Source organism: Somniosus microcephalus, chromosome 3 (genome assembly GCF_052327205.1).
Source record: "Somniosus microcephalus isolate GS21.2 chromosome 3, FLI_Smic_1.0, whole genome shotgun sequence".
Taxonomy (NCBI): domain Eukaryota; kingdom Metazoa; phylum Chordata; class Chondrichthyes; order Squaliformes; family Somniosidae; genus Somniosus; species Somniosus microcephalus.
Genome location: NC_140989.1, coordinates 299775354 through 299802355, shown reverse-complemented (window position 1 = coordinate 299802355; position 27002 = coordinate 299775354). Strand labels below are relative to the sequence as shown.

General features: G+C 46.2%; 2 protein-coding genes across 5 annotated transcripts in view; one reads left to right on the top strand and one right to left on the bottom strand.

Moving 5' to 3' along the window:
- fggy (FGGY carbohydrate kinase domain containing) overlaps positions 1-27002 on the top strand; it is a 420841-nt gene that overhangs the window by 127473 nt on the left and 266366 nt on the right. The window lies entirely within an intron of this gene.
- On the bottom strand, positions 1574-6271 carry LOC147122094 (uncharacterized). Of its 2 annotated transcripts, none has more exons than XR_015077675.1 (2): positions 6110-6271; positions 1574-2652 (listed from the first exon to the last, which is right to left on the bottom strand). XR_015077675.1 is itself a non-coding variant. In XM_085982837.1 (2 exons), the coding sequence occupies exons 1-2, from the start codon at positions 6147-6149 to the stop codon at positions 1726-1728; spliced, it is 948 nt and encodes a 315-aa protein (XP_085838963.1). In that variant the 5' UTR covers positions 6150-6271; the 3' UTR covers positions 1574-1725. The 2 variants fall into 2 exon arrangements, 1 of the variants encoding a protein (XP_085838963.1); XM_085982837.1 differs by having other exon boundaries at positions 1574-2633.

Here is a 27002-nt window from a genome sequence, read left to right as displayed (position 1 = left end):
AGACTTTTTGCCCCGTGTACGTCTTCAAAATAATTTTTGTGTCTCTCAAGGGTATGTGTGAGAATAGCCGCTCGTAGTCCCGTCGGTTTATGACTGTTAGGGCTGATCCTGTGTCCAATTCCATTTTTACCTGGACTCCTGCTATCTTGAGAGTGACCCAAATGGTTCGGTGATCCTCCGTTTTGATCACATTATGTAGTTTCAGACAACTCAGCTCCCTGCTTTCGGAGTCGGTATCACTCTTTTGTTTGTCTGAACTATTCTCCGTCACCTTATGTACCTTCTTGTACTTTTCTTTTGGAGATTTCTTATTGCTGGTTTTCTTTCCCGACCTGCAGACTCGTGCTATGTGTCCTACTTTTCCACACTGTCTGCACACTTTGTCTTTGAACCAGCAATCATTGTGGTCGTGTGTTGTTCTGCCGCAGTGATAGCACTTCTCTGTTCTGTATGACATTTCGTTTGTGCCATATTCTTGCGGTCTCTGTTGTATCTCTGCAGCGCCCCGTGCTGCTGCTTCATATGATACCGCAATGCTGAAAGCCTTGTCCAGCGTAAGGTCCTTTTCAGATAAAAGCCGTTTCTGGGTTCCTTCACTTTGAAGCCCACACACAAACTTGTCCCTTAAGGTATCTGCCAGTCCCGTTCCAAACTGGCAGTGTTTCGATAGTTTGCGCAGTTCTGTTAAATATTCAGCATTGCTTTCATCCTTATGCTGGTTGCGTTTGTGAAACTTGAATCTTTCTGCTATCAGCAGTGGTGTGGGGTTTAAATGTTCCTGTAGTATCGTCACTATGTCTCCAAAACTCTTTTCCACTGCTTTGCTGGGGTTAGTAGATTTCGTAATAAACCATACGTCTTTGCACCCATTAAGTTTAACAATACCAGCGCTTTCTTGTCATCTGGCACCTCATTTGCCTTGCAGTGTACCTCTATTCGTTCGACATATGTAGTCCAATCTTCGACTTCATTGTCAAATGCGGTGATACTGCCACTCTTCGGCATTTTGGGTGTGGTTTAAAATGGCTTAAAATGGCGTCTCCCGCGCTTTCCTTCCTCCCCCGCTGCTGCCAACGAGTTTTCCGCGGGCCTTCCTACGTTGCTGCCAACGCCGCTCTCGGCAGTCCTCGTGGCAATGGCGGCGCCTCGCGGGTTTCTGCGCGTCTCTCTCTCTCCTCGACGCTGCTCGGCCCCTGAACACCGGCTGCACCCTGTGCGCTCTGCCCTCTCTCTCTCTCTCTCCCCCGTCGACGCTGCTCGGTCGGGCTCTAGCCCGCCGCTGTCCAGGAAGGGTCTGCGCACTACCTGTTGCCAGCCCGTTTCGCTGGACCACCGCGACTGGAAAGCCAAGCCTGGCTCTCAACAGCCTCCCCCGCAATTCTCGAGTCTCTGCTGCTCTGATGGATGACTGGGTGGTTGCCCGTGGTCGACGACCGTGTCTCTGGCCTTGACCTCCAATCTTCTGGTCTCCAGGAACGAATCCCTGGGAGGTGATGCAGAGTTGCAGGTAGGATCGAATTTTTCTCGTCGCCAATGTTGTGTCCGTCAGTAATAAGACACAAGACTGCAGGAGAATGGTGCAACAGGTGTTTACTCAACGTGGCTCACTCTGGAACTGAACTGTACAGATTACTACTCAGGGCTATATACAGGTGTGGTCACTGCCGGTACTGCAGTATACATGAGCTGTAAAAAGTAGTTCCCCCCCTTAAAGGTATATACATTCTATATATACATTACAACTTCAGCTTTACATTTTTGTATCACCGGATATACACTGGTCATCCTTTTGAGGATGCAAGCACTCAGAGGGCCTGGATTCTGGCTCATGCCATGGAGCTGTGTGCTGTTAATCCAGTCTGGTACCTCGCCTTGCTGTATCTGTGCCAGATTATGTTTTAACTGTCCAGTAATCCATTGGCCATAGGCATGACACACGCCTCGCCCTATCCCGTCTTTTGCCTGTTCCTCATCTCTATAGTTTAGTTTGTTGATAATGCTAGCATGGTCCTCTATAAACTTGATTCCCTCGAGTAATTTCCTTATCGTATGTCCTCCCAACTCTGATCCTTGTCGAACCAAACCAGTTTCCTTCTTTAAAATCTGTTGTATTACCCTTTGTAGTCGTTCCACACTACCTTGGATTCCTTGTATATCTAGGGCATTAATGAATGATGTCCCCGTGTTTATTCCCGTGAGTATATCGGTTCCTAAGCTCCTCTTAATCCTTTGGTGGAATGCAGCATGTCCCCTAAAATTAGTAGCCCCTGTCGCATCAGCAGCTTGGTTAATTACATTCTTTAGTGTATATGCATACAATTCTCTAGGTTTAGTAAACCTTTCACAATATCCTGGCCACTGTAACATAGTTAAGTTCATTAGCACCGGTACAATTTCGTGTCTCACGTTACCATACAATTGTTCTCCCTCGGTAAATAATACTAGTCCATTCATAGGTCCAGGTTTCATATTTGGACATTGTAGCATCCTCGGTTTGCTTGTCTCTTCTTTCTGTGTATTGGGACATGGTGCTTCTTCATCATGTACTTGTTGTGTAATGTGGGATGTCCCTTCGCTTATTTCATGATGCATACAATTCCCAGCAGTAATCCCACCTTCATGGTGAAGTTTCCCTGTAAATTAAGCAGAAGCCTGGTCGTCACCAGAGGTTAGTTTATCTCCGGTGTTTATTCCATTGTTCCTGTGGGATTTAAGATCAGAGGGGTTATTGCTTTATCGTTTTAATTGGGTCCAATGTTTCCATTTACCCTTTCCCCTCATATCTATATACATGCGCACGTATCGCTGGTCATGATAACCTCAAATGGCCCAGTCCATCTAGGTGAGAATCCTGATCTCTCTGGCAATATTTTAACAAATACCTGCTCGCTCACCTTGGGTAGGGGCTCCAAGGCCCCCTGCTTTTGTGTATTTTTATCTCTGATGTCTTGTTCTTTAATTTCTTGTTTGAGCTCCTTCAATTGATTATCCAATGTTTGTATATATTTCCTAATGGCCTTGCTTAAGGTTGTTTTCAGGGTTCTGTTCAGTTGCTCTACCATGCCTGAGCTTTGCGAATGATAGGGGATATGGAACTTCTGTCTTACTCCCAGTAACTTACAAGCTTCTTTCATTACCTTTCCCGTAAAGTGGGTACCTTGATCTGAATCTATTTGCAACGGGACCCCCCATCTCGGTATCACGTCGTATGCAAATATTCGGGCCACAGTCTGAGCACTGCGGTCTCTGGTGGGGAATGCTTCCACCCACCTTGTAAACTGGTCTATGATCACTAGGCAGTATTTCTTCCCATTGCTGTTATTCTACCTACTGCTATTGGTGTAGGCATCTCTGTGTCCGCTGCTGCTCTTGCTGCCTGATCAGCTAACATATTTCCTTTTTGTTGTTCGCTCACTATCTTACGGTGTGCCTTTATTTTAATCACTGCTACCTCCTCATGCTGTATGTCTCCTCCTCCGGAGGTTACATATCCTCTCCTATTCCATGCTATCATATAATCATGTACTACCCCAAACGCATATCTACTATCTGTGTATATATTTACTTGTTTTCCTTTTGCCAATTTCAATGCTTCCGTGAGAGCCACTAGTTCTGCTACTTGATCTGAGGTTCCTCCTTCAAGATCTCCCTTTGCAACTGTTTGTCCGTTCTCGGATACTACTGCCCGACCGTGTGTGGCTCCCCATTTATATATTGGCGAGATCCGTCTACATAAAAGGAGTTTTTGAGATTTTCAAGGGGCGATTCTGATACGGTTCCTCTGACCTCTTCTTTGATTACTAACTGACAATCGTGTACCTCACCCTCTGATAGCATTCCCTTATAACCTGGACTGATCTGTCCTTGGGTATCAATACTGCTTCTGAAGCTGCCCTCCTTCTGTCTGATACAGCCTTCATTTTGCCTGTATTTAGCAGATCCACCACTGTGTTGCGTGTATAATATTAGCTGTCCTGACATAGTGATAGGCTCGCATATCCGCACCGCCCATGCGGCGCAGTCGAGGGCCGTCACTCATCTCGCCATTCCTTTAGGGGGTTTGTTGGGTGGAGTGATAGGCAATTGGCCTCATATCTCCCCCGTACTCTTGGGTGACTACAGCATTATAGAAGTTCCTGTCTATACTTACTATAGTATATATGGAATGGTTTGACTATATTTGGCAATCCTAGTGCGGGTGCTGATGTCAGGGCTGCATTTAATTTTGCATAAGCCTCGTCCTGCTCCGATTCCCATTCTATCTTATCCGTGGTGGGTCTCCCCCCCTTTAACTAACCATTGAATCGGCTCTGCTTTCCCTGCAAAGTCTGATATAAAATTCCTGCAGTAGTTAAATAGCCCCAACACTTTCCTCACTCCCCGGACGGTCACTGGTCTTGGCATGTCCTTTATGACTGCCTTTCATTCCTGCGGGAGTGCCTTATACTCCTGGCTCATTTCGTGCCCGAGATACTTCACTTTGGACAGTCCAACCTGTGCCTTTTTGGGGTTCAATTTAAAGCCAGCTTTCTTAAGTGTCTGGAGGGTGGCTAGTACTGCTCCCATGTGTCCTTTGGCATCCTCTGATGCAATCATTATGTCATCGACAGATTGGAGTAGGGCGCTCTGGTACTTTGATAGGTCTAACTCGTCTAAGGCTTGACTCAGTACAATGTGGAATATATTTGGACTATTGTGGAACCCCTGCGGGACCCTGGTCCATGTATACTGTCTATCCCTGACAGTAAAGGCGAATTTCCCTTTGTGATTCCTCTGCCAGCGGTATGGACCAGAACCCGTTCGCTATATCCATGACTAAATATTTTAAAGTCTGGTTTCAGACCATTAAATATCTTATTCAATGCGGCCTACACAAATTTACACCAACCGGAATTTTACCGTGGCCACAATAAAAGTCTGGTTTTAATAGGAAAATTAACCTCATAACTCCAATCCAATCCAGATCAATTTTTTTTTTACATAACCAGTTTCACTTGAAAAAGAAAGAAACCATAGCTTCATTTTCTTCCAGGCACATTGGAGACTGTGACTTCAAGGCTGAAGCTTATCTTTTGTAAAACAATTAACAAACTTAAAACAACACGCTTGTCCATCATTCAAGCCAAGTCTTCAAAGGGTTAAACAGCTTTTAGCTCTCTGTACATAAGAGTGGGTGGAGCTAAAACAAACATAGCAGACATTTACTTTCAAAGACAGAATACTTCCACACTTTTAACACACTTTCACACAAACTGAGATTCCAGCATTCCTTTTAAGATTCCTTTCACTCAGCAAATCCTGGATTTTACTTGTTTTGGACAGAAACTGATATCATCTGTGTCGATAAAACTTTAAATTTTTCCTTATTCCCTTTCTTAAATTACTGGTACTCTGGTACAATTTTGGCACCCGTTTTTGGTCCAAATTCGAGTACGTCTACTCAACTCATAATGTGATCGAGCCACTAAAATGATGTTTTTTTCTTCCTGTAATTTTGTTTCTTTAGCCAACCATTCTCCCTGTTTGGCTGGCGGGTCGTTCGGTTGCCAATCGTTTTTAACCATTTTGTCAATTAATCTTTTATTTTTGTCAGAGACCCCAACTCGAGTTTTTCACTTCCCATGGTGAATTGTTGTCAGCGGTACGTCCCTTACTTTACTCTCGCAGAGTGAGATGGTACTTGCAACAATTTTGTCCTGGTGAATTGTTGTCAGAGGTATGCTTAGCACTACTTGCAACTCAAATTGTCAGAGGTATGCTTTAGACTTTTTCTCCAAAGTTAACGCACTATTTGCAACAATATTGTTCAGGTAATTTGTTGTCAGAGGTATGCTTAGCACTACTTGCAACTCGAATTGTCAGAGGTATGCTTAAACTTTCTGCACTACTTGCAACTCGAATTGTCAGAGGTATGCTTTAGACTTTTATTCCAAAGTTAACGCACTACTTGCAACTCATACCAGGCCTATACTTCTGCGTGTTTCACCCTAACCCCAAGACCGCTTTACTTATCGATTCAAACCTTTTAGTTCTTTGATTCCAAAGGGGGCGGTGGACACGAGACGGTGTTGCCTTGCCCTAACTGTACGTGGTATTTAAAAGTACTCACGTTTTTGGCTCAGCTTCACTCGCCCGTGCCTCCCGTCCATGTGGATCCTGTTCGTGATGCCAATTGTTGTGGAGTATTTTAAACTAACACTCGACACAAGGTTTTAGATCGATAGTCAAGTTGTCTTTATTGCACCGGTGGGGAAACAGTCTGCTCTAGCTTAGCCAGACCTTTCCAAATTGTTACAGAAAACACTACATTTTTATACATTACAATAAGCATGGCCACCTCATGTTAAATTCAGTCCTGCCACCTGATTGGATCGTGGCCCACATGCACCTTCACGGATTGGTTACGAATCTTAATATAAACATGTATAAGCTGCCTCCTCAATCAATCACTCAAACTGCTGAATGCTAATTAAAAGATACCTTGGAATGTAACCTAGGTAATAAAGTTCTTACGGACAGTTGAAATGCTGGACATCCAGTCTCCATTTAATTGTTTTATATCTCTCTAAAGGTCAGCTATCTTTGACCGCATCTTTATGGATGTGGTCTTTCATGGTAGTCCTTGTCTTCCTTACACTATTCAGTGAAACTGCCAGCGATGTCAGTTTAACTCTTTCCCCACTGCAGTAACCTTATAGCCAAGAGAAAAACCTAGACCATCTTTAGACAAGTAGACTAAAATAACTAATGGGCCTACTAGGCAGCTTAGTGGAAGAAATGCGGATCCTATAAGTTATTTTGTGTGCTTTCTGTTAGCTTTTAGCAAAACTATATGGGCACGAAATTTGGTTATGCCCCATATTGGGGTGGTGACCGAGTTAAGGCCGGACATTTAGCGCCCGGAGCGGAAGTACCGCCCCGGCCGCTAAATTCAGCTTAACGCCCTGCACAGGAAGTGGAGCACAATCTGGGGCGCTCCACTTCCTGGTGGGACGGTCACCGAGGCGATGTCAGGGCATGATCGGCAGCACTTGGCAGAGGCTTCACGGAGCGCTGCCGTGTTTCAACGCCCCTACCCCTCAGTTAAAGGGAAGGGCCGTTGCACACTTTGAAGGGCCTCCGATGGCCCGCCCTAGGCCACCAGGGCGGCATGGTGCCGTAGCCACAGCCCGGCTCCAAGACGTGGTGCTGGGCTGCACGATGGCGGCCAGGACCACGCCATGGCCCACCAGGGAGGGCCAACCTGGGGCCGGTCAAAAAAAGAAAACGGCGGCGCGGGTCACAGCTGTACCTCCCCTTTAAATATCACCCCGCGAGCGAAGGTCGGCCCGGTTCGCGACCTGCAAGGCTGGCGCTGACATCACCCATGGCAGCCTCGTGGGGCGCAGCCAAATTTCTGCCGTGGGGTGGTATGGGGCCGCGGTGGGGCGCTAAGGGGTCGCGGTGCACGCCGATGACGTCATCGCCGGAGGCGCAGCAGCTCGGGGTGCTACCGGCGAAGGTGTGCGCTATCGGGTAGCGCCTCAGCAATGCCCCGCCGAATTTCTCAGGAGGTGCTTTTTCCGCCCCCCCCACCCCCCCCCGGACGATAAGCCCTTTGCACCCCGTTAGCGCCCCTCAGAGTTGCTAATGGCAAGTGCAAAGGAGCCGAATTTCTAGCCGTTTGACTTTCAAACGTTATTCATCTTGGCGCAGAGTTTCCGCATTGGATGAAAGCAAGAAACTGGGCGCAAATTACGCTTGGAATTGCTCTGTTTTTCCAAAGTGAAGTTATGGTTCACGTTTCATAATCACAAACGTAAAATCTTCCATGAACCAGTGCAATTGGTCAGCATAATAAAATGTAATCATTTACTTTTTTCCTTTGCATTAAACAATATTCATTGATGTATTCTAGAGTGGTAACCTGGTGCAGTTTATTAATACAGTTCAAAATGGGTTTATCATTAAAAAAAATGTAATAAGTGTCTTTTAAATTTTAAATCACTGAAAATAATTTAGAAAAGCTATACTGAACCATTTACAAGTTTTATTGGCGTACACTATACGTTTTTTAGTAAATTAAACATTTTTTAACATGTGAAAACTTTTAAAACATGCCTACGAGTGCCTGTGCGCCCCAAAAAACGAGCTTAATTTGAAGACCCTCCTCGAATGGGTGTAATCGACAGAAACTCGCCATCCTCATTATTTCGATCTGGGGGCGTGGCTAGTTTTGTGGGCGAGGCCAGCTTCAGGCGAAATGATTTTTAAACCAGCGTTAAAGATCACAGAAACTTGATTTACGCTTGATGTAACTTACGTTTAAAATTCTCTGATCTTTTGCGCTGGTTCAGCAGATTTCACCTATTTTGTGCTGAAAGTACCAGCGGAAACTCTACCACCTTATCCTTAAAACGTGGAACCGACAAATTTAAACACAGTATGGCTGATTATCAAATCTGCTGCGAAATGCACATTTTATTTTATGAAAACACTGACACACTGTATTCAAATGTTTTTTCTTTCAGATTTTTGACAATCAGTTTAGAAGACTTAGAGGGAAAAGTGGAGTCACGCCCCCTTTGGGACGCTAACTTCGCCGGGGCGCTGAAAAAATTGCGCCCCCACGGCCGAAATTCATACTAGAAGCGCCCCGCCTCCCTCTTGAGGCACTGCGAGGGAATATCGCGGCGCTACGTGCTGCGGTACTGCAGGCCTTCCTCTCCTTAAAGGGGAGGGGCCTAGTGCAGCGTGACCCGGGGCCCAGCTGGGCCACCAGGGATCGGGTGTGCCGGCAAAAGAGCCCGGCACTCAAGAGAAGTGCCGGAACTCCGCAGGGGGGGCGGGTCAGGAGGCTGGGGACGGCAACGGGGAGCAGGTGCTGGCAGGCGGCCAACAACAAAAATGGCCACCTGGCACCTCGCCTTTAATTAGCGCCGCCCCGGCCGCAGGTAGGCCCCCCCTGGCCCCATCGGACATAGCATCCGGCGGTAAGTCAGTGGGCGCTACCGAAGATCGCGAGCGGGGTGCTGCGCATGGTGATTATGTCATCGCAGGCGGCGCAGCGCGCTAATAGTTACCGCCGCTGCTAACCTCCCGCTGAATTTCGCGGGAGGCGTTGGTGGCGCCGCGCCCAGGTGCTAGTTGCTTTGCGCCCCATTAGCGCCCTAAGAGGGCACTAACGGGAGGTGCAAAGTAACCAAATTTTTCCCCCTTAGAGTGCTTACATAGATACATAGATACATAGAAGATAGGAGCAGGAGTAGGCCATTCGGCCCTTCGTGCCTGCTCCGCCATTCGATGAGATCATGGCTGATCCTTTAATTCAGTATCCCGTCCCCGCCTTCTCTCCGTAACCCTTAACCCCTTTTGCCCGTAGAAATATATCTAATTCCCTCTTAAATATATTTAATGAGCTGGCGTACACTGCCCTCTGTGGCAATGAGTTCCACAGGTTCACCACTCTCTGAGTGAAGAAATTCCCCCTCATCTCTGTCCTAAATGGTTTAGCCCTTATCCTTAAATTATGTCCTCTAGTTCTGTTCTCACCCGCCAAGGGAAACATTCCTTCTGCATCCAGTCTGTCTAGACCTGTCAGAATTTTATACACTTCTATGAGGTCCCCTCTCAATCTTCTAAACTCCAGTGTGTACATCCCTAAACTACATAGTCTCTCCTCATAGGTCATTCCCGCCATTCCTGGTATCAGCCTGGTGAATCGCCGCTGCACCCCCTCCATGGCAAGAACATCCTTCCTCAGATGAGGCGACCAAAACTGTACACAGTACTCGAGGTGTGGTCTCACCAGTGCCCTGTACAGCTGCAGCAAGGTATCCCTGTTCCTGTATTCTAACCCTTTTGCTATGAAGGCCAGCATACCGTTTGCCTTCTTGACCGCCTGTTGCACCTGCATGCTCGCCTTCAGTGACTGGTGTACAAGAACACCCAGGTCTCTCTGTACTTCCCCCTCTCCCAATCTATTGCCATTTAAATAATAATTTGCCCTCCCGTTCCTGCACCCAAGGTGGATAACTTCGCACTTGTCCACATTATAGTGCATCTGCCATTTATCCGCCCAATCGCCCAGTCTGTCCAAATCGCTCTGGAGCTTCCTGGTCTCTTCCTCTGAGCCCACCCCCCCTCCTAGTTTAGTGTCGTCTGCAAATTTGGAAATGCTGCATCCGACTCCCTGATCCAGGTCATTAATGTAAATTGTGAACAGCTGGGGGCCCAGGACAGATCCCTGTGGTACCCCACTTGTTACTGCCTGCCATTCAGAAAATGAGCCGTTTATTCCAACTCTCTGTTTTCTATCTGACAGCCAGTTCCCTATCCACGCCAAAACTTTCCCCTTTATCCCATGAGCCTCAATTTTCCATGCTAATCTTTTATGTGGGACCTTATCGAAGGCCTTTTGGAAGTCCAGGTACACCACATCTACTGGCTCTCCCCCATCTATTCTACCAGTTACTCCCTCAAAAAATTCCAATAGATTAGTCAAGCACGATTTACCCTTTGTAAATCCATGTTGACTCTGTCCTATCCTGTCCCCATTTGCTAAGTGCTCCGCTATTTCATCCTTAATGATGGACTCCAGCATTTTGCCCACAACTGATGTAAGGCTTACAGGTCTGTAATTACCTGCTTTTTCCCTACCCCCCTTTTTGAATAGTGGGGTAACGTTAGCTACCCTCCAATCCATCGGCACTGTTCCCGAGTCTAATGAATTCTGAAAAATCTGGGAGACAGGGTAGATGCTGAGAGGCTGTTTCCCCTGGCTGGAGAGTATAGAACTAGGGGTTATAGTCTCAGGATAAGAGGTCGGCCATTTAGGACTGAGATGAGGAGGAATTTCTTCACACAAAGGGTTGTGAATCTTTGGAATTCTCTACCCCAGAGGCCTGTGGATGCTGAATCGATGAGTATATTCAAGACTGAGATTGATTGATTTTTGAGCATTAAGAGAAGCTCAGCCATGATCTTATTGAATGGTGGAGCAGGCTCGATGGGCTGTATGGCCTACTCCTGCTCCTATTTCTTATGTTCTTATAAATAAATGTCATGCTGTCTAACAGACCCAACCTTACAGTACTATAACAAAGATTAACAAATTTGTTGACTAAACTCCCATCTTAAGATAATATTTGCACCAATTCAGTCACTATGCCAACTATATGTCAGCCCATTATCAGTCATTATTTTTTCCTTTGTCACATAAGAAGTCATATGACGACTTAAAAAATGGACAGCAGTATTGGACTGATTAGCAAGATGGTTGATATGAAAAGTGCGTTACGCACTCATTATTTATGATGGCGAATTGAATAAAATGGCTTTTTCTGTGCCTAATGGAGAATAGTGAGAGATCCTTTGAAAACAGAGCTGATTTTGGCTTGGAGCCAAAGACAGTATTCCCTTTCGTATTTCTAGACAGACAGTTTTGAAATGGTCAATAATTAAACCAACCAACGCTAGACTCTAATGTGTGCACCCTGTTCATCAAACAGCCCTAGGTATTTTAATTGCTTCACTGACATAAACTGCATACAAGTTTGAAAACAGAAAGCATTTTGGACGGTCTAAAGCTAATTATCAGTTTGTATTGTTGTCTGGTTAGTTTTGTGCAGTAAATCAGATTTCACAGCTGTGTGGAATTTGATACCTCCTTTAGCTAGACTGAAAAGGCCCTCAGACCCTATGTGATATATCTGCTCCCACTGCTTCCCTTATTACAAGACAATCCTCAGAAATCCAGTATCTTTTATGTTACACTGAGTGATTTAGTGAATGGCCAATAACATAACAAAATGTGTCAAAATGTTCCAAAATCACACTACAGCAATATTATAACAGTTCTAATATAACTAATAATCTTACAATGAAGATGAGGCATATATCTAATGGACTTTCAAACGGCCTTCGATAAGGCATTGCTTAGCAGACTCATGACTAAGGTCAGAGAATGTGGAGCCAGGTGACAAGTAGCATAATGGACAGCAATCTAGCTACAAAACAAAAGAGAGTAGGGGTTAAAGGTAGTTACTCAGACTGGTGGAAGGTGGGAAGTAGTGTCCCACAGGGATTAGTGCTGGAATCACTGTTGTTCACCATTTACATAAATGATTTGGACTCGAGAATCAGAAGTACTATGTCAAAATTTGCGGGCAACACCAACTTGGGGAGTATAGTTAATACTGAGTAAGACTGCGACAAAATACAAGATGTTAACAAACTTGCAGAAGGGGCATGTAAATGGCAACTTAGATAAGTGTGAGGTGTTGCATTTTGGTAGGAGGAATAAGGAGGTCACCTACTCCTTGGAAAATAAGATTCTAAATGGGGTAGAGGAGCAAAGGGATCTAGGGGTATAGATTCACAAATCATTAAAAGTAGCAATGCAGGTTAATAAGGCCATAAAAAGTGATTCTAAAGGAATAGAATTCAAAAGCAGAGAAATTATGTTAAACTTATATAGAACTTTGGTTAGATCACACCTAGAGTACTGTGCACAGTTCTTGTCTCCATGGGGGGAATTTTTCGGGGGGGGGGGGAGGTCAGCGGGCGCAATTGGTGGCGGGTCGGATGGGGAAAAAACATTTTTTTGACAGCGGGTGGGGAACCCGCTGTCAACCTGCCACCACGGGACTTTCCCAAGTGTCGGGTCTGTCGGGGCTGAACAGACCCGACACACAGTGGTGGGGGAGGCAACTCAGGTCATTATGACCTTGTTAACAGCCCATTAAAAAGTATTTTGAGCTCACCTTACCATTTTAGGAGGTCGCCCATGGGGTCCACACTGCTCGGGGATCACGTCAGGTAAGGAGGTCGGGAGTTGTATTACCATGGGATCATCTTATTACTTGACAACTGCAAACGTGCTATAAAAGCTCCCATCTCACATATGTTCACTTTCCAAGCTCAGAAGCTGTTGTTTACTGCATTTGGAAGACAAATTGAGCTTTATGCCGGTTGTAAGTGTTTGGAGTAAACTCTCTATCCAGTGTCACCTCATTGGAACAACCTCTCTCACCATTGACAGATTGTTTCTGTCATCTCAAGTTCACCTGCCATCTATTACATCAGCATCGGTGCCCTTGAAACTATCTCACCTTGGTCCTCAGAACCCCACCACGATCAGCCCTAACACCAGCAGCACCAGGCACACCAGCAGCACCAACAACAACACCAACCTTCTCCGCAATCAACTGATGCTGCACAGGACATCAACACCTGACCACATTGCTGCCTGGGAGACCAGGGATGGCCTCACCATGGCCAGATTTATTCCAGTTGACGCTGTACACCCTGGCTGCCACAGGTTAGCACCACCCCATATCAACACCATAAAGCATCCCTACAATGCCCAAGCCATTTCTTTCACATTCAGCACCATTGCAGGGGGTACCGTTATGTCTCACCATTCACTGTAACTCACTAAGCCACTTCCAAAGGTGCACACAAATCTGTCCACGAACACAAAGTGTTGAAAATAAAGGTTTCAATGTTTGACAGCACATTACCAGAAACTTTACATGAACATTGCATAAAACACCCAAGTGCCTACTCTTGTGTGTTGTTAGTTCGTATGATTGCACTAGTATGAGGGTGAGTGTGAGGGGTGGCTAGTGAGATGGGGAAGTGATAATGTAGATAGAGAGGGATGGGTGGAGGTGCAAGGTAAGTTGGTGTGAGTAAGGATGTGCAGGAGTAGGGTAGGGAAGGCAGAGTGATGGGGATGTGATGAGTGGCACAGCAGGATGAGGTTGAGTGTGGCTTTGAAGTAAAGTTTTGTGATCTACTGAGATCATTGAAAGCTTTGTGCCACTGCAGCCAGGTCCTCCTGATGACATCCCTGCTCGTGTCCTCCTGTGCAATGTGCAACCAGGCTCTCTTGGGGAGGTCGCTTCTACCCATTGGAAGGGAAGAGGACCTCCCTGCATGCTGTGACTCCCTCCATAAGCATATGGAGGGAGTCATGAGAGAGCCTGGGTGCAGCCATACACCTCTGTGCAGTGCTTGTCAGTGTTTGCAGCATCTCAATGCTGTAGAACACTGACAGCACAACTGTCAAAATCAATTTGCGTATGGTCCCTTTAAGTAAACTGGCTGAAGATGCATCATCAAATTACGTCATCAGACCTGCTTCCTTTAATTGGCCGGCAAACGTGCTGGGCGGGCTTAACAAGCCCAATCATCGTAAAATTATTCTACAGTGCGGGCTGGAGCCAGCAGCGGTGTCGGGACCCGCCACCATCCCCGGCCGCACCGGACCCGCCGAGGTAGGGGAAATCGTGGCCCATATTACTAAAAGAATATAAAGGTGCTGGCAAAAGTGCAAAAAAGATTTACAAGGATGATACCAGAACTAAGAGAATACAACTATCAGGAATGACTGAACAGGCTGGGCTCTTTTCTCTAGAAAAGAGAAGACTGAGAGATGACCTGATAGAGGTCTTTAAAATTATGAAGGGGTTTGGTGGGGTAGATGTAGAGAAGGCATTTCCACTTATGGGGGAGTCCTAAACTAGGGGACATAAATCCAAGATAATCGCTAATAAATCCATTAAGAAATTTAGGAGAAACTGAATGATGAGAATGTGGAACTCACTACCACATAGAGTGATTGAGGTAAATAGCATAGATACATTTAAGGGGAAGCCAGATAAGAGATGAGAGAGAAAGGAACAGAAGAATATGTTGATAGGGTGAGATGAAGTAAATATAGTGGGAGGAGTACCGTGTGGAGCATAAACACCAGAATAGACCGGTTGGGCTGGATATCCTGTTTCTATGCTGTAAATTCAATGTAATTCTATGTAATTGGCACAGTCAGCATTAAAGCTAGCTTATCAACAATGACAAAAATAACATGCACTTATGTCCGTTTTATATTACAGGTTTGCCTCCAGCAAGCGCACCACTGGATGCAAGCCCGCAATAAAAATACCCAAACACTTCAGCAGTCAGAGATAGCAAAGGCCTCCTGGAATTGGGTGTTTCATTTAGTATATCCAACTGAAACTGCCTGCAGCGGCAAACATAAAAACATAGAAGATAGGAGCAGGAGTAGGCCATTCGGCCCCTCGAGCCTGCTCCGCCATTCAATGAGATCATGGCTGATCATCCAAGTTCCGTACCCTGTCCCTGCCTTCTCTCCATATCCCTTGATCCCTTTAGCCTTAAGAAATATATCTCACTCCTTCTTGAATATAAAGGCCCCGCTATTTACGGGGAGGCGGGGAGGTTGTGGGTGAACCCGAAAATGGCCGTAGAACCTGGCAAGGCTAAGGACACAAAGGTCCTCATTAACATTGTTTAGATCTGTTTTCCACCTGGCAGTCAACCAGATGGACAGCCTGGCCAGCAGCCAGGAGGGAATACTGGCAGCAGGAGGCCGCAGCCAGGGACCTTTGGGGGTGTTACCCGGCAATCAGGAGGGGGAGAGAGCCTGCGATCGGAAGGGTGGAGAGAGGTCGGCAAGTGGGACTGCTGGAGGGGAGGGGAGGGTAGGCTGGCGATCAGGGTTTAGTCCGAATACCTCCTTGAGGGACCGGGATCGCACCTCCTGGCCCACACGGAGTGCTGAAAGAGGCACTTACCTTCTGGAGCCGGAACTCCTGCCTCTGTTTCACTGCCGACTTTCCACACCTTAAAGAAGATGGTGGGTGCGTACATGGCCTATTGGGCACGTGTTCCCCATATTTAACTCTTTAACCCACCACCCCCGACCCCCACCGTCGTTGGGGGGAGGGGGGTAATATCGAGGTCAAACAGTTTGCATCAACAACAATCGGCATTGGGTCAACAGTTTGGGGTCTTGCTATGGCTAACCACTCAACCCGCCTGTGCTGTTTCATACAGACTGCCCTCAGCAACTTTGCTCCAACTGTCTATGGAGTTTAGTAATATAAATGGGATAATAGAGGGAGCTATTGGGGATTTTGGGGGTAGGATAACATCCTGGAACAGGAAAAGATTTTTTTTTTACAATCTTTGTTTGCATTAGATTAGTACTGCTGCTATCCTGCCAGGGCTGCATTTTCCGTCCAGATATGGGGTGACTGCGGTGGTGCTATTTACCCAGAAGGCTTTTGGGACTGGGAGCTTTCTCTTAAACTGTATGCTGAATATATGTTTTGCCAGATTTCAACTACAGCATATTGTAAGCCAAGAAACTGCAATCTGTAATTTACTAAACCAGTAAAAAAATAAAGCGCAGCAATGAATTTGTTAGCAATAGATTGTGCTTATTACAGCAGAACCTCTTAAATCTATTTTTTTAAGCATGCGTTGACTTGCCTGGAATATACTCTTATAAAGAATAACATCTTACTTTGCAGGTGCAACATACATCACCCCAGACTGTGCCTAAAATTAGGAAACAAATTACTGTACTGCAATTATTTGGCATTCCACTGAATGTGCATATCTGGTTTATTTTGGGAACTGTTAACTCAGTGATAGAAAAACTGACACTGTGCAAAAAATAGTGCTGGAATGTGATAATTATCAGTCGCTCCAGAGCTGCAGTCTGATTTCCTTTTTGTACTGGCACTAAAAATCCATGAAAATCACAGATTTTCATTTCAAAATGCAAGAATTTGTTTATTGGTAAGCGTTGCTTATTTAGTGACCATGACAGAGTTAGGTCTAGTTACTGTTTCACAATTTATTCTACAATAGCATTTCTTACTTCTTTTGCTCTTATCTTGATTCTTTCTCCACCCCCCACCCCCAACCCCCTACTCATCCACCTCTGTGACTCTTTAGACGCCCTCTGCCACTTTTAACAAATTCTGTTTTTCTGGCCCTAACTGTCTCTCTTTTTTATTGCGGATCTACATTCCCTTTACACTACTATCCCTGCACCAAGATGGCCTGCGGGTTTTCTGCTCCTCCCTTAAACTGCGGCCCAAGCATCCTTATCCATCACCATCCTCCTCCGCCTGGCTGAATTTTTTTCTCACCTTGAACAACAATCCCATTTACTCTACTCATTTATTCAGCTAAAAATGTTTGCTGTCTTCCTGTCTTTTCATTGGAGATATTGAACACACTTTTTTCCAGTCCTACTCCTTTTTACATTGATGACTGTGTTGATGCTGCTTCCTACTCTCACCCGGATTTAGAAAATTTCATTAACTATACCTCAAATTTCCACCCATCCCTTGCCTTAACCAGGCTCTTCCCTTCCCTCCCTGGACTTCTCTTTCTCTCTATCTCTCCATCTCCCACAACAACTACTTGCCACACAATTCCTGTAAGAAATCCATTTCTTTCTCCCAATTTCTCCATCTCCATCGCATTTAGTCTAATGATGCAGTCTTGCACTCCAGAGCTTCCAAAATGTCCTCCATTTTCCTAACCTGAGAATTCTCCTCCATTATAGTAAACAGGATTCTTGTCCAGGTCCATCCAATTTCCAGTACTTCTGCCCTCAAATTTAAAACATCTCACACTTGTGTTTAAATCCCTTCATGTTCTCGTCCTGTGTAACTTCCTCCAACCCTACAACTTCCAATTGGGACCAAAAGCTGCGAAAAACAAGTATTTCTTTGGGCCGTTGCTGGGCTTCCTCTCTGCCTTCGGAGTGGCATGGCCACTGGCATTTGGTCGGTGGCTCGGGATGGGTGCTGCTGTCATGCCATTGCAGGCATAATGTGCCTGCACTGGCCATACAAATTATTCCATCCCTGAGATTTGGGATGGGGTCTTCTGCAACTGCCATGGGCGGGTATGGGAGCTGCAATGCTACACTTGTGCTACCATGAATTTCCAGTAGAGCTGCTCAGCTGAAGAGCTCTCTGCTAATTGTGGAGATCTGAAATATTTCTGCAGGGAAGAAAATATCATCTAGCAGTTCACTAGATAGCTTCCAGGACTGGTAGGAACCGCATGGATATTTTGTTTTGATGTAATTTCTTAATTTAGTTAATTTTGATTTTGAAAAAAAACAGCTTTTGTGGGCCAACCCAATCCTGAAAGATCTTAATGGTTTTACTTTTTAAGGGAAGGCACTTCATTTGTGTCCTGGCCTGGTTTGCTTGACCCTTCATTTAAATTGGCCTGTCACAAAATTAGATTCCTCACATTGAATAGCAGCAAAAAGGCGAGAACTATAAATCTATACAAATCTAAACTCTCAGCTGCAGAACATACTTTTTGTATTCTTTCTGGAGAAAAAAGGAAAGAGTTTATTACCTAAATGATTTAGTGAACACAATGGCCACGATTTTCGGCTTGTGTGGGAAATGGTCGGGTTTCCCCGAAATGTGGGGTTTCTGACACACATAAAAAAGTATCAGCCAGCTCCACGCAATTTTCCCTCAAGTGGCCAATTAATTCCCAGCATGTGGGAAGCCTTGCTAATTGTCCAATTCGAGTCAGAAATCCCCACAGTATGATGTCATCATTCGTGGTGCTTTCAAGGTCCATAGCAAGCACTGCATCCTCTGAAGGCTTCCAAACGAACCATACAGGATGGCAGCGGAGCCTGCAGCAGCTGTGGGCAGTGCCAGACTGTGAGCTGCCTTCAAATTCGACGAGGCTTCACTGCAGGCATTATTGGATGGGGTTAGGGCCCACAGGGAGGTCCTCTTCCCTAGGTCAGGGAGGAAGAGGCCTCCCACTGAGACTAATGCTGCATGGATGCAGGTGTCAGCAGATGCCAACTCGCTGGGAGTCACCAGAAGAACCTTGGCATTACATCTCTAACTCCTTCCTTTACTCCCCCACAGTACCATCCAGAGTCCCCGTCCTCACTGTGGAGGAGGAAGAGGCTGTGCAGCCAGACTCCTCAGAGGAAGCTCCAACCTCTGAGGGCGCAGCGTCAGCAGAAGTAAGCGCACCCAGCACCAGCGCAGACACTCACACCTCGGGGGGACCTTCGGGACATAGAGTAGTATTGTCACCTGGTGTTTCACAGCTCACAAGTGAGCCTCAGCAGATTCTGGAGACGGGGACAGCAGTGGAGAGTCCTCGTTGGAGGGCGCAGGACTCTGCCAGCTCAGCTCAGCTGCGCTGCATGTCGCCCCTCTGCCTCTGGGTCCATCCGCAAGAGAAGAGGTGATGGATCTCCACGCGCAGATGCAGGAGTCTCTGGCAGGTTTTGTCTCCAGGGTCGCTGTGAGTGTGGAGCGAATGGAGGAGTCCATAGCGACCACGAGCAGAGCCTTTGTGGAGTCATTGGCGCATGAACGCATCACCATGGAAAGGTTGGCAATCTCCATGGAGGAGATAACTCGCCAGGGTACGGAAAACATGGTGAGTGCTCATAAAAGAATGACATCTCTTGAGTAGCGTTGACCATCTGTTGAACAGAGAAACCAGATCTTCATGGAACTCCTTCTGAGTAGGACTGCCAGTGCAGAAACGGGTCCCCATGGCCCCCTAAAGTGCAGCAAGGTGCTCTCAAGCCACTTCCAAGTGCTGGCCCCTTCTGGCCTGTGCCGCTTCAGGTGAGTGAGCAGCAGCCTGGTGCTCCTGTTGCTGATCCTGCTGTTCCTGGTTCTGCTGCTGCTGCCTCTGCTGCTGGAGATCCTCTAATGGCAAGAAGGGAAGGAAAAAAAGGCATCCCATGCTTCTCGTAGATGCCTCCGCTGAGGAAGCGCTGAGTGAGGGTGGCGAGAGGGGCTTCCCAGGAGATCGCATTGGAGAAGTGTGTGAGGCTCCAACCTTCCACAGCTGTGCCTAAGCCTTGAAGAAGTAGCCCCAAACCTGCAACAACAAGGTCCTTCAACATACAAGTGCTGTCCCTTTAAATCGCAGCTTCTCCGATTGACCTGCAGCTGACAGCAAGCAAGCCGGCAAGCTTCACGCCAGGTCTCATCAGCGGGGTTCCCCGCAGGCGTGTTTGATGTGGGGAAAGCCCCAAAGTCGCAACGGCCCCGGAAAATCTTCTTCAACAAGGTAATTATTGGTCATTAGTGTGCCGACCACCAGTACCGCCAGCGGCGGCCGGGACTGAAGCGGGTCGCGGAGAAACGGCGGTCCGAAAGTCGGACGGGGCGGGGAATCAGGCGGGGGGAGTCCCAACCCGCTTTTTCGGCCCCCGGCCGCATGAAAAGCCGCCCGACGGCTGCCAGAAAATCGGGGCCAATGTTTTATTTAGGTTTTAGAATAACAAGTGTTTTAAAAAAAAAGTCTTACCACTTTCCTTATTTGTTTCCCTGCTCTCTGTCTCCCCCGCCCTGTCTCAGATCCACACTGTTCATTTGAGTCAGAGAGGCAGCTCCACAGATGCCTTCATTGAATAGCCCCTGGAAGAGGCCACCCGGCTAACATTCCCTCCCTCCCACACATTGCCACTATTTTGTCAGTGCAACAAACTGTCCACATCAAATTTTTGTAACTGTTACAAAGAAGTAAACCATTTATTTCTTTATGGGAACAACATGTCTACCACATGTTTGTTTGATCTCAGGACGAGTTCCCAATGGCTTATCTCAGAGCCTAGGCTCCCCAGTTACTTGTGCAAAGTGAGCACTCACAGCAGATAGCTAAAAGATACAGCAATAAATAAAGATATAGTGTTCCATTAAGAAAGATTAAAGTAATCCACCCACATTTCTCAGTGTAGAGCATGATAAATAAGGCTGGAATCTCTGACAGTGCTGTTTGTGATAGTCTATCTTTACACAGAGTAATAAAATTTTAAAGCTTTAATACTGTAATAAAGGGTGTGGAATAAAATTGTTCTATTTTTGCTGTAATCAGTTTTGAATGGTGGAGTAACCTTATTTCTGTGACTATGTCATAAGGCACACCTTAAAAAGCACAATGGACCATCAGTGCTGTATTAAACAGGCCAAATAGCATCGTTGGAACTGCAGGCATTTATAACGTGACTATTTTAAAGTGTATTCTGCGACCCATTGTGAAACCAGAACTAGTTCAGAAGGAGGATGAAAGTGCAGTGGGGAGCACTTTCAATATAAAGTACTCCACACCATCTAGGTATTGTTAAAAAATAACATTGAAAGAGAATTCCCATCTTGCAAGAGATATTTGCAGTTGCATTGATCTTTGCTTTCCTGCAGAAGTGTTTCAGATCTCCACAACCAGCAGAGAGCAGCTCAGCTGATGTCAGCAACACCACTCTCTGTGAGCAGCCCTACTGTAAATGGTGAAGGTCCCATCCATTGTTAGCTTGGCTAGAGGCTGGGAGGTAGATTCAGCACTAGCCAATTTTGTGATCAAAGATTTTCAGTCTTCTGGTAGTCGTACTGACCGTGCACAGACCTCATTATTTCTCCTAATTAGTCATTCTTACTTAACTATGTCCCACAATGAAGTGCAAGATGTTTCTGGCCCCTCAATTCCTATACACTAGCTTTTGTCTATAAAATGGACACTTCTGTGCTCTGGCCTTGAGAATTTGGATTTTGTAAATGCCATTAACAGTTTGGAATAATATTGCAAATTAGAATTTTGTTTTTGTTTTTCATACTGCAGCTTCTGCATTATCCTGGATGCATTACTTTCTGCAGCTGTTTGCTGCTGCCTTTTTGGCAATGCAAGACTTGTTCTGCAGAATTTTTTCCCCATAGCATTGTTGGTGACAGTAGCTGTTTCCTCAGCAGTGATCACAGTGCTTAGTGGGGGCTTTCCATTGGGCCTTCCAATGACTCATGGGTCTGGAGTAGGAAGAGGAGTTCAGGCAGAGGGAAGAAAGGCATGTGCACTTGGCCTAGGATCCAACTATGTAGACCCAGGCACATCTACTTGGACATATCTGAGGGGATCTGCCTTTCGTAGCTATGCTTTACAAGGGAGGCTGTCACCAAGTTTTGCCATCTCCTGGAGCCCAACCTGCAGGCAAGATCCAGCACGGGGACAGCCCTGCCTGTTGCTGTAAAGATTACCAACTATTTACTCAACTAGACCACTTCAAGTACCGTTCATGACATTTGTCAAATTAGTCAAACTTTGGTCCACTGATGAATCAAGCAGGTTACTGAAGTATTGTTTGTTGGGGAAACACTTTTCTCAATTTCCTTATGAAATGGAGGATACAGCACCAGAGGACACAGCACTTTTATCAGATGGCAGGCTTCCCTAAAGTGCAGAGCCGCATTGATGGCACATATGCAGCTATCAAACAAACCTATGGCATATGTCTATGCACAGCTGGTGTCAGACTAACTGGACAGAAATAATGGAGGTGAATCTACAATACCTTGGCAGTCCCCACAATGCCTTCACTTTGTGGGAGTCACTGTGCCAGCACAATTTTAAGGGGCAGGCAGAGGGGATGGGTTATTAATACCAGTGAGGAACCCTGAACTGAAGCCAACAACTCTGGGGGAACATACATTTGCCATGTTGAAACAGGTTCTGCAGTCTAGACATATCGGGCTGGATTTTGCCAATGGGGAGCTTTTGGAGGCGGGACTCCCACTTGTTGGGTTTTAGTCTTGCCTCCATCAACTTCTGGCCAACCCACGCTATTTTCCCTTGATTGACCTTGTTAAGCCCGCCCAGCGGGCTTAGCAGGCCAATTAAGGGAGAGCCGGTTACAGAGAACGTCACCGTATAACGTTTCATCTGTCAAATATTTTTGACAGATGAATTGTCATCGTTTGACAGCTCTGTGAAGCTGTCAAACACTGACATTCTCTGTAGTTTGATGAGTTCTTGAATACAAGAACTCATCAAACCTCTTTCTTTTGCAGAAATTAGATGGTTGTTGCATTGGAGAATGCAACGGCCATCTGTCATCTCTGCCGCGGAGGTGCGAGACTCTCTGCATACCCACCGACTGAAGCCTGCAGGAAGAAACAAAGGTAAGTAATATTTTTTTAACACTTTCCACTTAACTCACATACTCACCTCTCCACACTTGCACCCATCACTTACCTTCACAGCACACTTTTGCACCCCTCTGACCCCCGCAGACCCACTACTCGCCTCGGTGACCCTGGCGGGGTTCGGAGCCTTCGGGAAGCCCGCACTTGTGTGGGCAAAATGGGGATAATCCTCTCATTTGCCTGTTAGCAGGTAGTTAACAGGCAGACAAGTGGCACTAATCCCCTTCCTGCCTTCAAGGAGACGGGACCCTGCGAGGGTCGACTACCCGCTTCCTGGCAAGATGGCACGGAGGCGGGTTGGGCACCCACCCCCAAAGTCTGCCATTTTCCCGGCAGTCCCACCTCCAAACCCGCCTCCCCAGGGCTGGCAAAATCCAGCCCATCAGTTGGGGTATTACTTTACAACCCCCGACAAGGTGTCAAAGTAATTGGGATCCGCTGTATCCTGCATCATTTTGCGAGACAGAGAGGGAAAACTCTTCAGCCAGAGGACCAGGAAGGTCAGCGTGCATCCTTGATTGAGGACAAGCAGGCAGCGGAGGCAACAGAAATAGGCATGGCTGATGTGTAGCCAGGAAGACTGGTTGCACAATCATTGAATCTTAACGTTTATAAATGTGAATCTGCATGAACAGCTCTATAAAGGGTCATTTTCACTTTGGGCACCAGCAGAAAACTGCCGATTGCGGATTGGTCGCCAGTCATACACCCCACTCAATTTTTCTTTCCACTGACTTCATATAACAGGTGGCCGATCTGCAGCCACAATTTTTCCAAAATTACCCTCATAGTCTTCTTCATAATATACTGGCCCCATGAACGACATGCTCTGCTATCATCCCTGCCAGTATCCCACTCGTGCACAGCAATCCCAGGACCATTTTGCCTGCGATCATGGAGTCAGTCTTTATATTTAAAGTATTCCCCTCTGTACTTGTCTTCTCCTTCTTGATGAAAGTGATGCACATGAAAAGTACAAATAAAATAACCATAATCCGATAATAACTACAGAAGTAATAATGTTATTAAATGGCAATGCAGTCAGATAAATTCCTTCTGCATAATGGCATATGATGTTAATTCAACAATCATCTCCAGTAACCTTTAGTAATAGATAAAGAACTTCAGTGTAAACAGATACCTGAACAGGGTTTGAATGCCACTGCCAGGCTCTTGTAGAGAGATTATACAAACACGTCTCAAATCTAATGACATTATTCTGCTTCAATTACACATGCTGTCTCAAGTGTTTTTTGACTGCAGCTTACTTAAGGTCAAAATTTTACAGTTGGTGTTTAGATGTAAGCACAAGGAAAAATTGAAAGTCCCGATTTTCACTCCGGGCCGGTTTTGGGTGGCTGAGTAGTGGTGAGTTAGAAAGTCAACCACTCCTCTAGAACTGAGGTCTGGGGTATTTTAACTCCCGGGTCTCATTTAAATCCTGCTGGCCGACTTCCCACCCATTCCAGCTGGGCAGTCGGTGGGAAGCAGCAGAAAATCGTGCTGCCCGGAGGCTGCCTGCTGAGACCAGGTAGATGGTGGGATTAGCTGTCAAAGGCATCCGCGGAGGTCTCCTGATCGGTAAGGGAAGGCGAGTCTGCGGCAGGGATACCCAAGCTTTCCTTTAGGGACACGGAGGAACACTTACCATATCGAGATTGGAATATGTACACTGATGCTCCGCTGCTGCAGAACCAGTCTTTTCTAGTCTGGACACAATACACTTTCCAACACTGTCTTTCTTCTTTCTAGATAACAATAAGTTACATTTATCTAGCGTTCATTATGTACAGAGAGCTATCCTGGAGTGTTTAACAGGCAGTGGATAGGAAAATGGCACCGGGCAATAAAAAGAAAAAAACGATTTGCAATTATATAGCACCTTTCATGACCACTGGACGTCCCAAAGCGCTTTACAGCCATTTAAGTACTTTTTTTTGTCGTGTAATCACTGTTGTAATGTAGGAAATGCAGCAGTTAGTTTGCGCACAGCAAGATTCCACAAACAGCAATGTGAAAATGACCAGATAATCTGTTTTAGTGATGTTGCTTGAGGGATAAATATTGGCCAGGACACCGGAGATAACTCTGGAACAGGTTCCCATGGATTGGAGGGTAGCTAATGTTACCCCACTATTCAAAAAAGGTGGTAGAGAGAAAGCGGGGAATTATAGACCGGTAAGCCTGACATCGGTAGTGGGGAAAATGCTAGAGTCCATTATAAAAGATGTAATAGCAGAGCACTTGGAAAATAGTGACAGGATCGGACAAAGTCAGCATGGATTCACAAAAGCTAAATCATGCTTGACTAATCTACTGGAATTTTTTGAGGATGTAACTGGTAGAATAGATAAGGGAGAACCAGTGGATGTGGTGTATTTGGACTTTCAGAAGGCTTTCGATAAGGTCCCGCATAAGAGATTAGCGTGTAAAGTTAAGGCTCATGGGACTGGGGGCAAGGTACTGACTTGGATAAAGAACTGGTTGGCAGAGAGTTGGAATAAATGGGTCTTTTTCCGAGTGGCAGGCAGTGACTAGTGGGGTACCGCAGGGATCGGTGTTAGGACCCCAGCTATTCACAATATATATAAATGATCTAGACGAGGGAACTAGATGTAATATCTCCAAATTTGCAGATGACACAAAGCTGGGTGGGCGTGTGTGCTGTGAGGAGGATGCCGAGAAACTCCAGTATGATTTGGACAGGTTGGGTGATTGGGCAGAAGCATGGCAGATGCAGTATAATGTGGATAAATGCGAGGTTATCCACTTTGGTTGCAAAAACAGGAAGGCAGATTATTATCTGAACGGCAATAGATTGGGAAAAGGGGAAGTGCAACGAGACCTGGGTGTCCTTGTGCACCAGTCGCTGAAGGTAAGCATGCAGGTGCAGCAGGCGGTTAAGGAGGCAAATGGTATGTTGGCCTTCGTAGCGAGAGGGTTCGAGTACAAGAACAAGGATGTCTTGCTGCAGTTGTACAGGGCCTTGGTGAGACCACACCTTGAGTATTGTGTGCAGTTTTGGTCGTCTTATCTGAGGAAGGATGTTCTTGCCATGGAGGGAGTGCAGCGAAGATTCACCAGACTGATACCTGGGATGGCAGTAATGACGTATGAGGAGAGATTGGGTCGATTGGGCTTATACTCGCTGGAGTTTAGAAGAATGAGAGGGGATCTCATTGAAACTTATAAAAGTCTAACAGGACTAGACAGACTGGATGCAGGAAGGATGTTCCCGATGGCCGGGGAGTCCAGACCCAGGGGTCACAGTCTAAGGATAAGGGGTAAGCCATTTAGGACAGAAATGAGGAGGAATTTCTTCACCCAGAGAGTGGTGAACCTGTGGAATTCTCTACCACAGAAGGCAGTGGCGGCCAATTCATTAAATATATTCAAGAAGGAGTTGGATATATTTCTTAAGGCTAAAGGGATCAAGGGATATAGAGAGAAGGCAGGGACAGGGTACTGAATTCGGATGATCAGCCATGATCTCATTGAATGGCGGAGCAGGCTCGAGGGGCAAAATGGCCTACTCCTGCTCCTATCTTCTATGTTTCTATGTAACTCCTTGCTCTTCTTTGAAATAGTGCCATGGGATCTTTTATGTCCACCTGTGAGGGCCTTGGTTTAGTGTCTCATCCAAAAGATGGCACTTCCGACAGTGCAGCACTCCCTCAGTACTGCACTGGAGTGTCAACCTAGATTTTTCTGCTCAAGTGTCTGGAGTGGGACTATGAACCCAGAACTTTCTGACTCAGAGGCGAAGGTGCTACCAACTGAGCCACAGCTGATACATACAGGAAACTTTGTTATATCCGGCAACGACGGGACCGAGCTGTTGCCGATCTATCAAAACTGCCGGACATACAAATTTAATGTTGAAGCATACGGAGATTTTCATCTCCGTATCTGACAACAAACACTGTTGCTTAGCAACAGCTTCAAACAGTCGGCCCGTACCTTGGAAGCGTCTCTGTAGCTTAGCAACAGCTTCAGAGAGACTTTCCAAAGCCTGACTGTTGGAAAAAAAAGCCACGAGAAGAAAAACAACCGAACGGAACGGCTCCTGATTTCTGCCAGTAGATCGAGGTTTCCGGACATACAACCTCCGGATAATCCAAAGTCTCCTGTATAAGGAGAAAGGGAAGAGGGCCAGGAGGGTCCAACTGAAGGATCTTGAGGCTTTTGAAGGCAAGAAGGGAGATGGCATTT

Excerpts from the sequence above, each read along its gene's own strand:
- LOC147122094 (XM_085982837.1), bottom strand. The coding sequence starts at position 6,149 with ATGGACGGGAGGCACGGGCGAGTGAAGCTGAGCCAAAAAC. Across the intron at positions 2,634-6,109 it reads AGTGAAGCTGAGCCAAAAAC|GGAAACTTCACCATGAAGGT; the intron begins GTGAGTACTTTT and ends CTTAATTTACAG.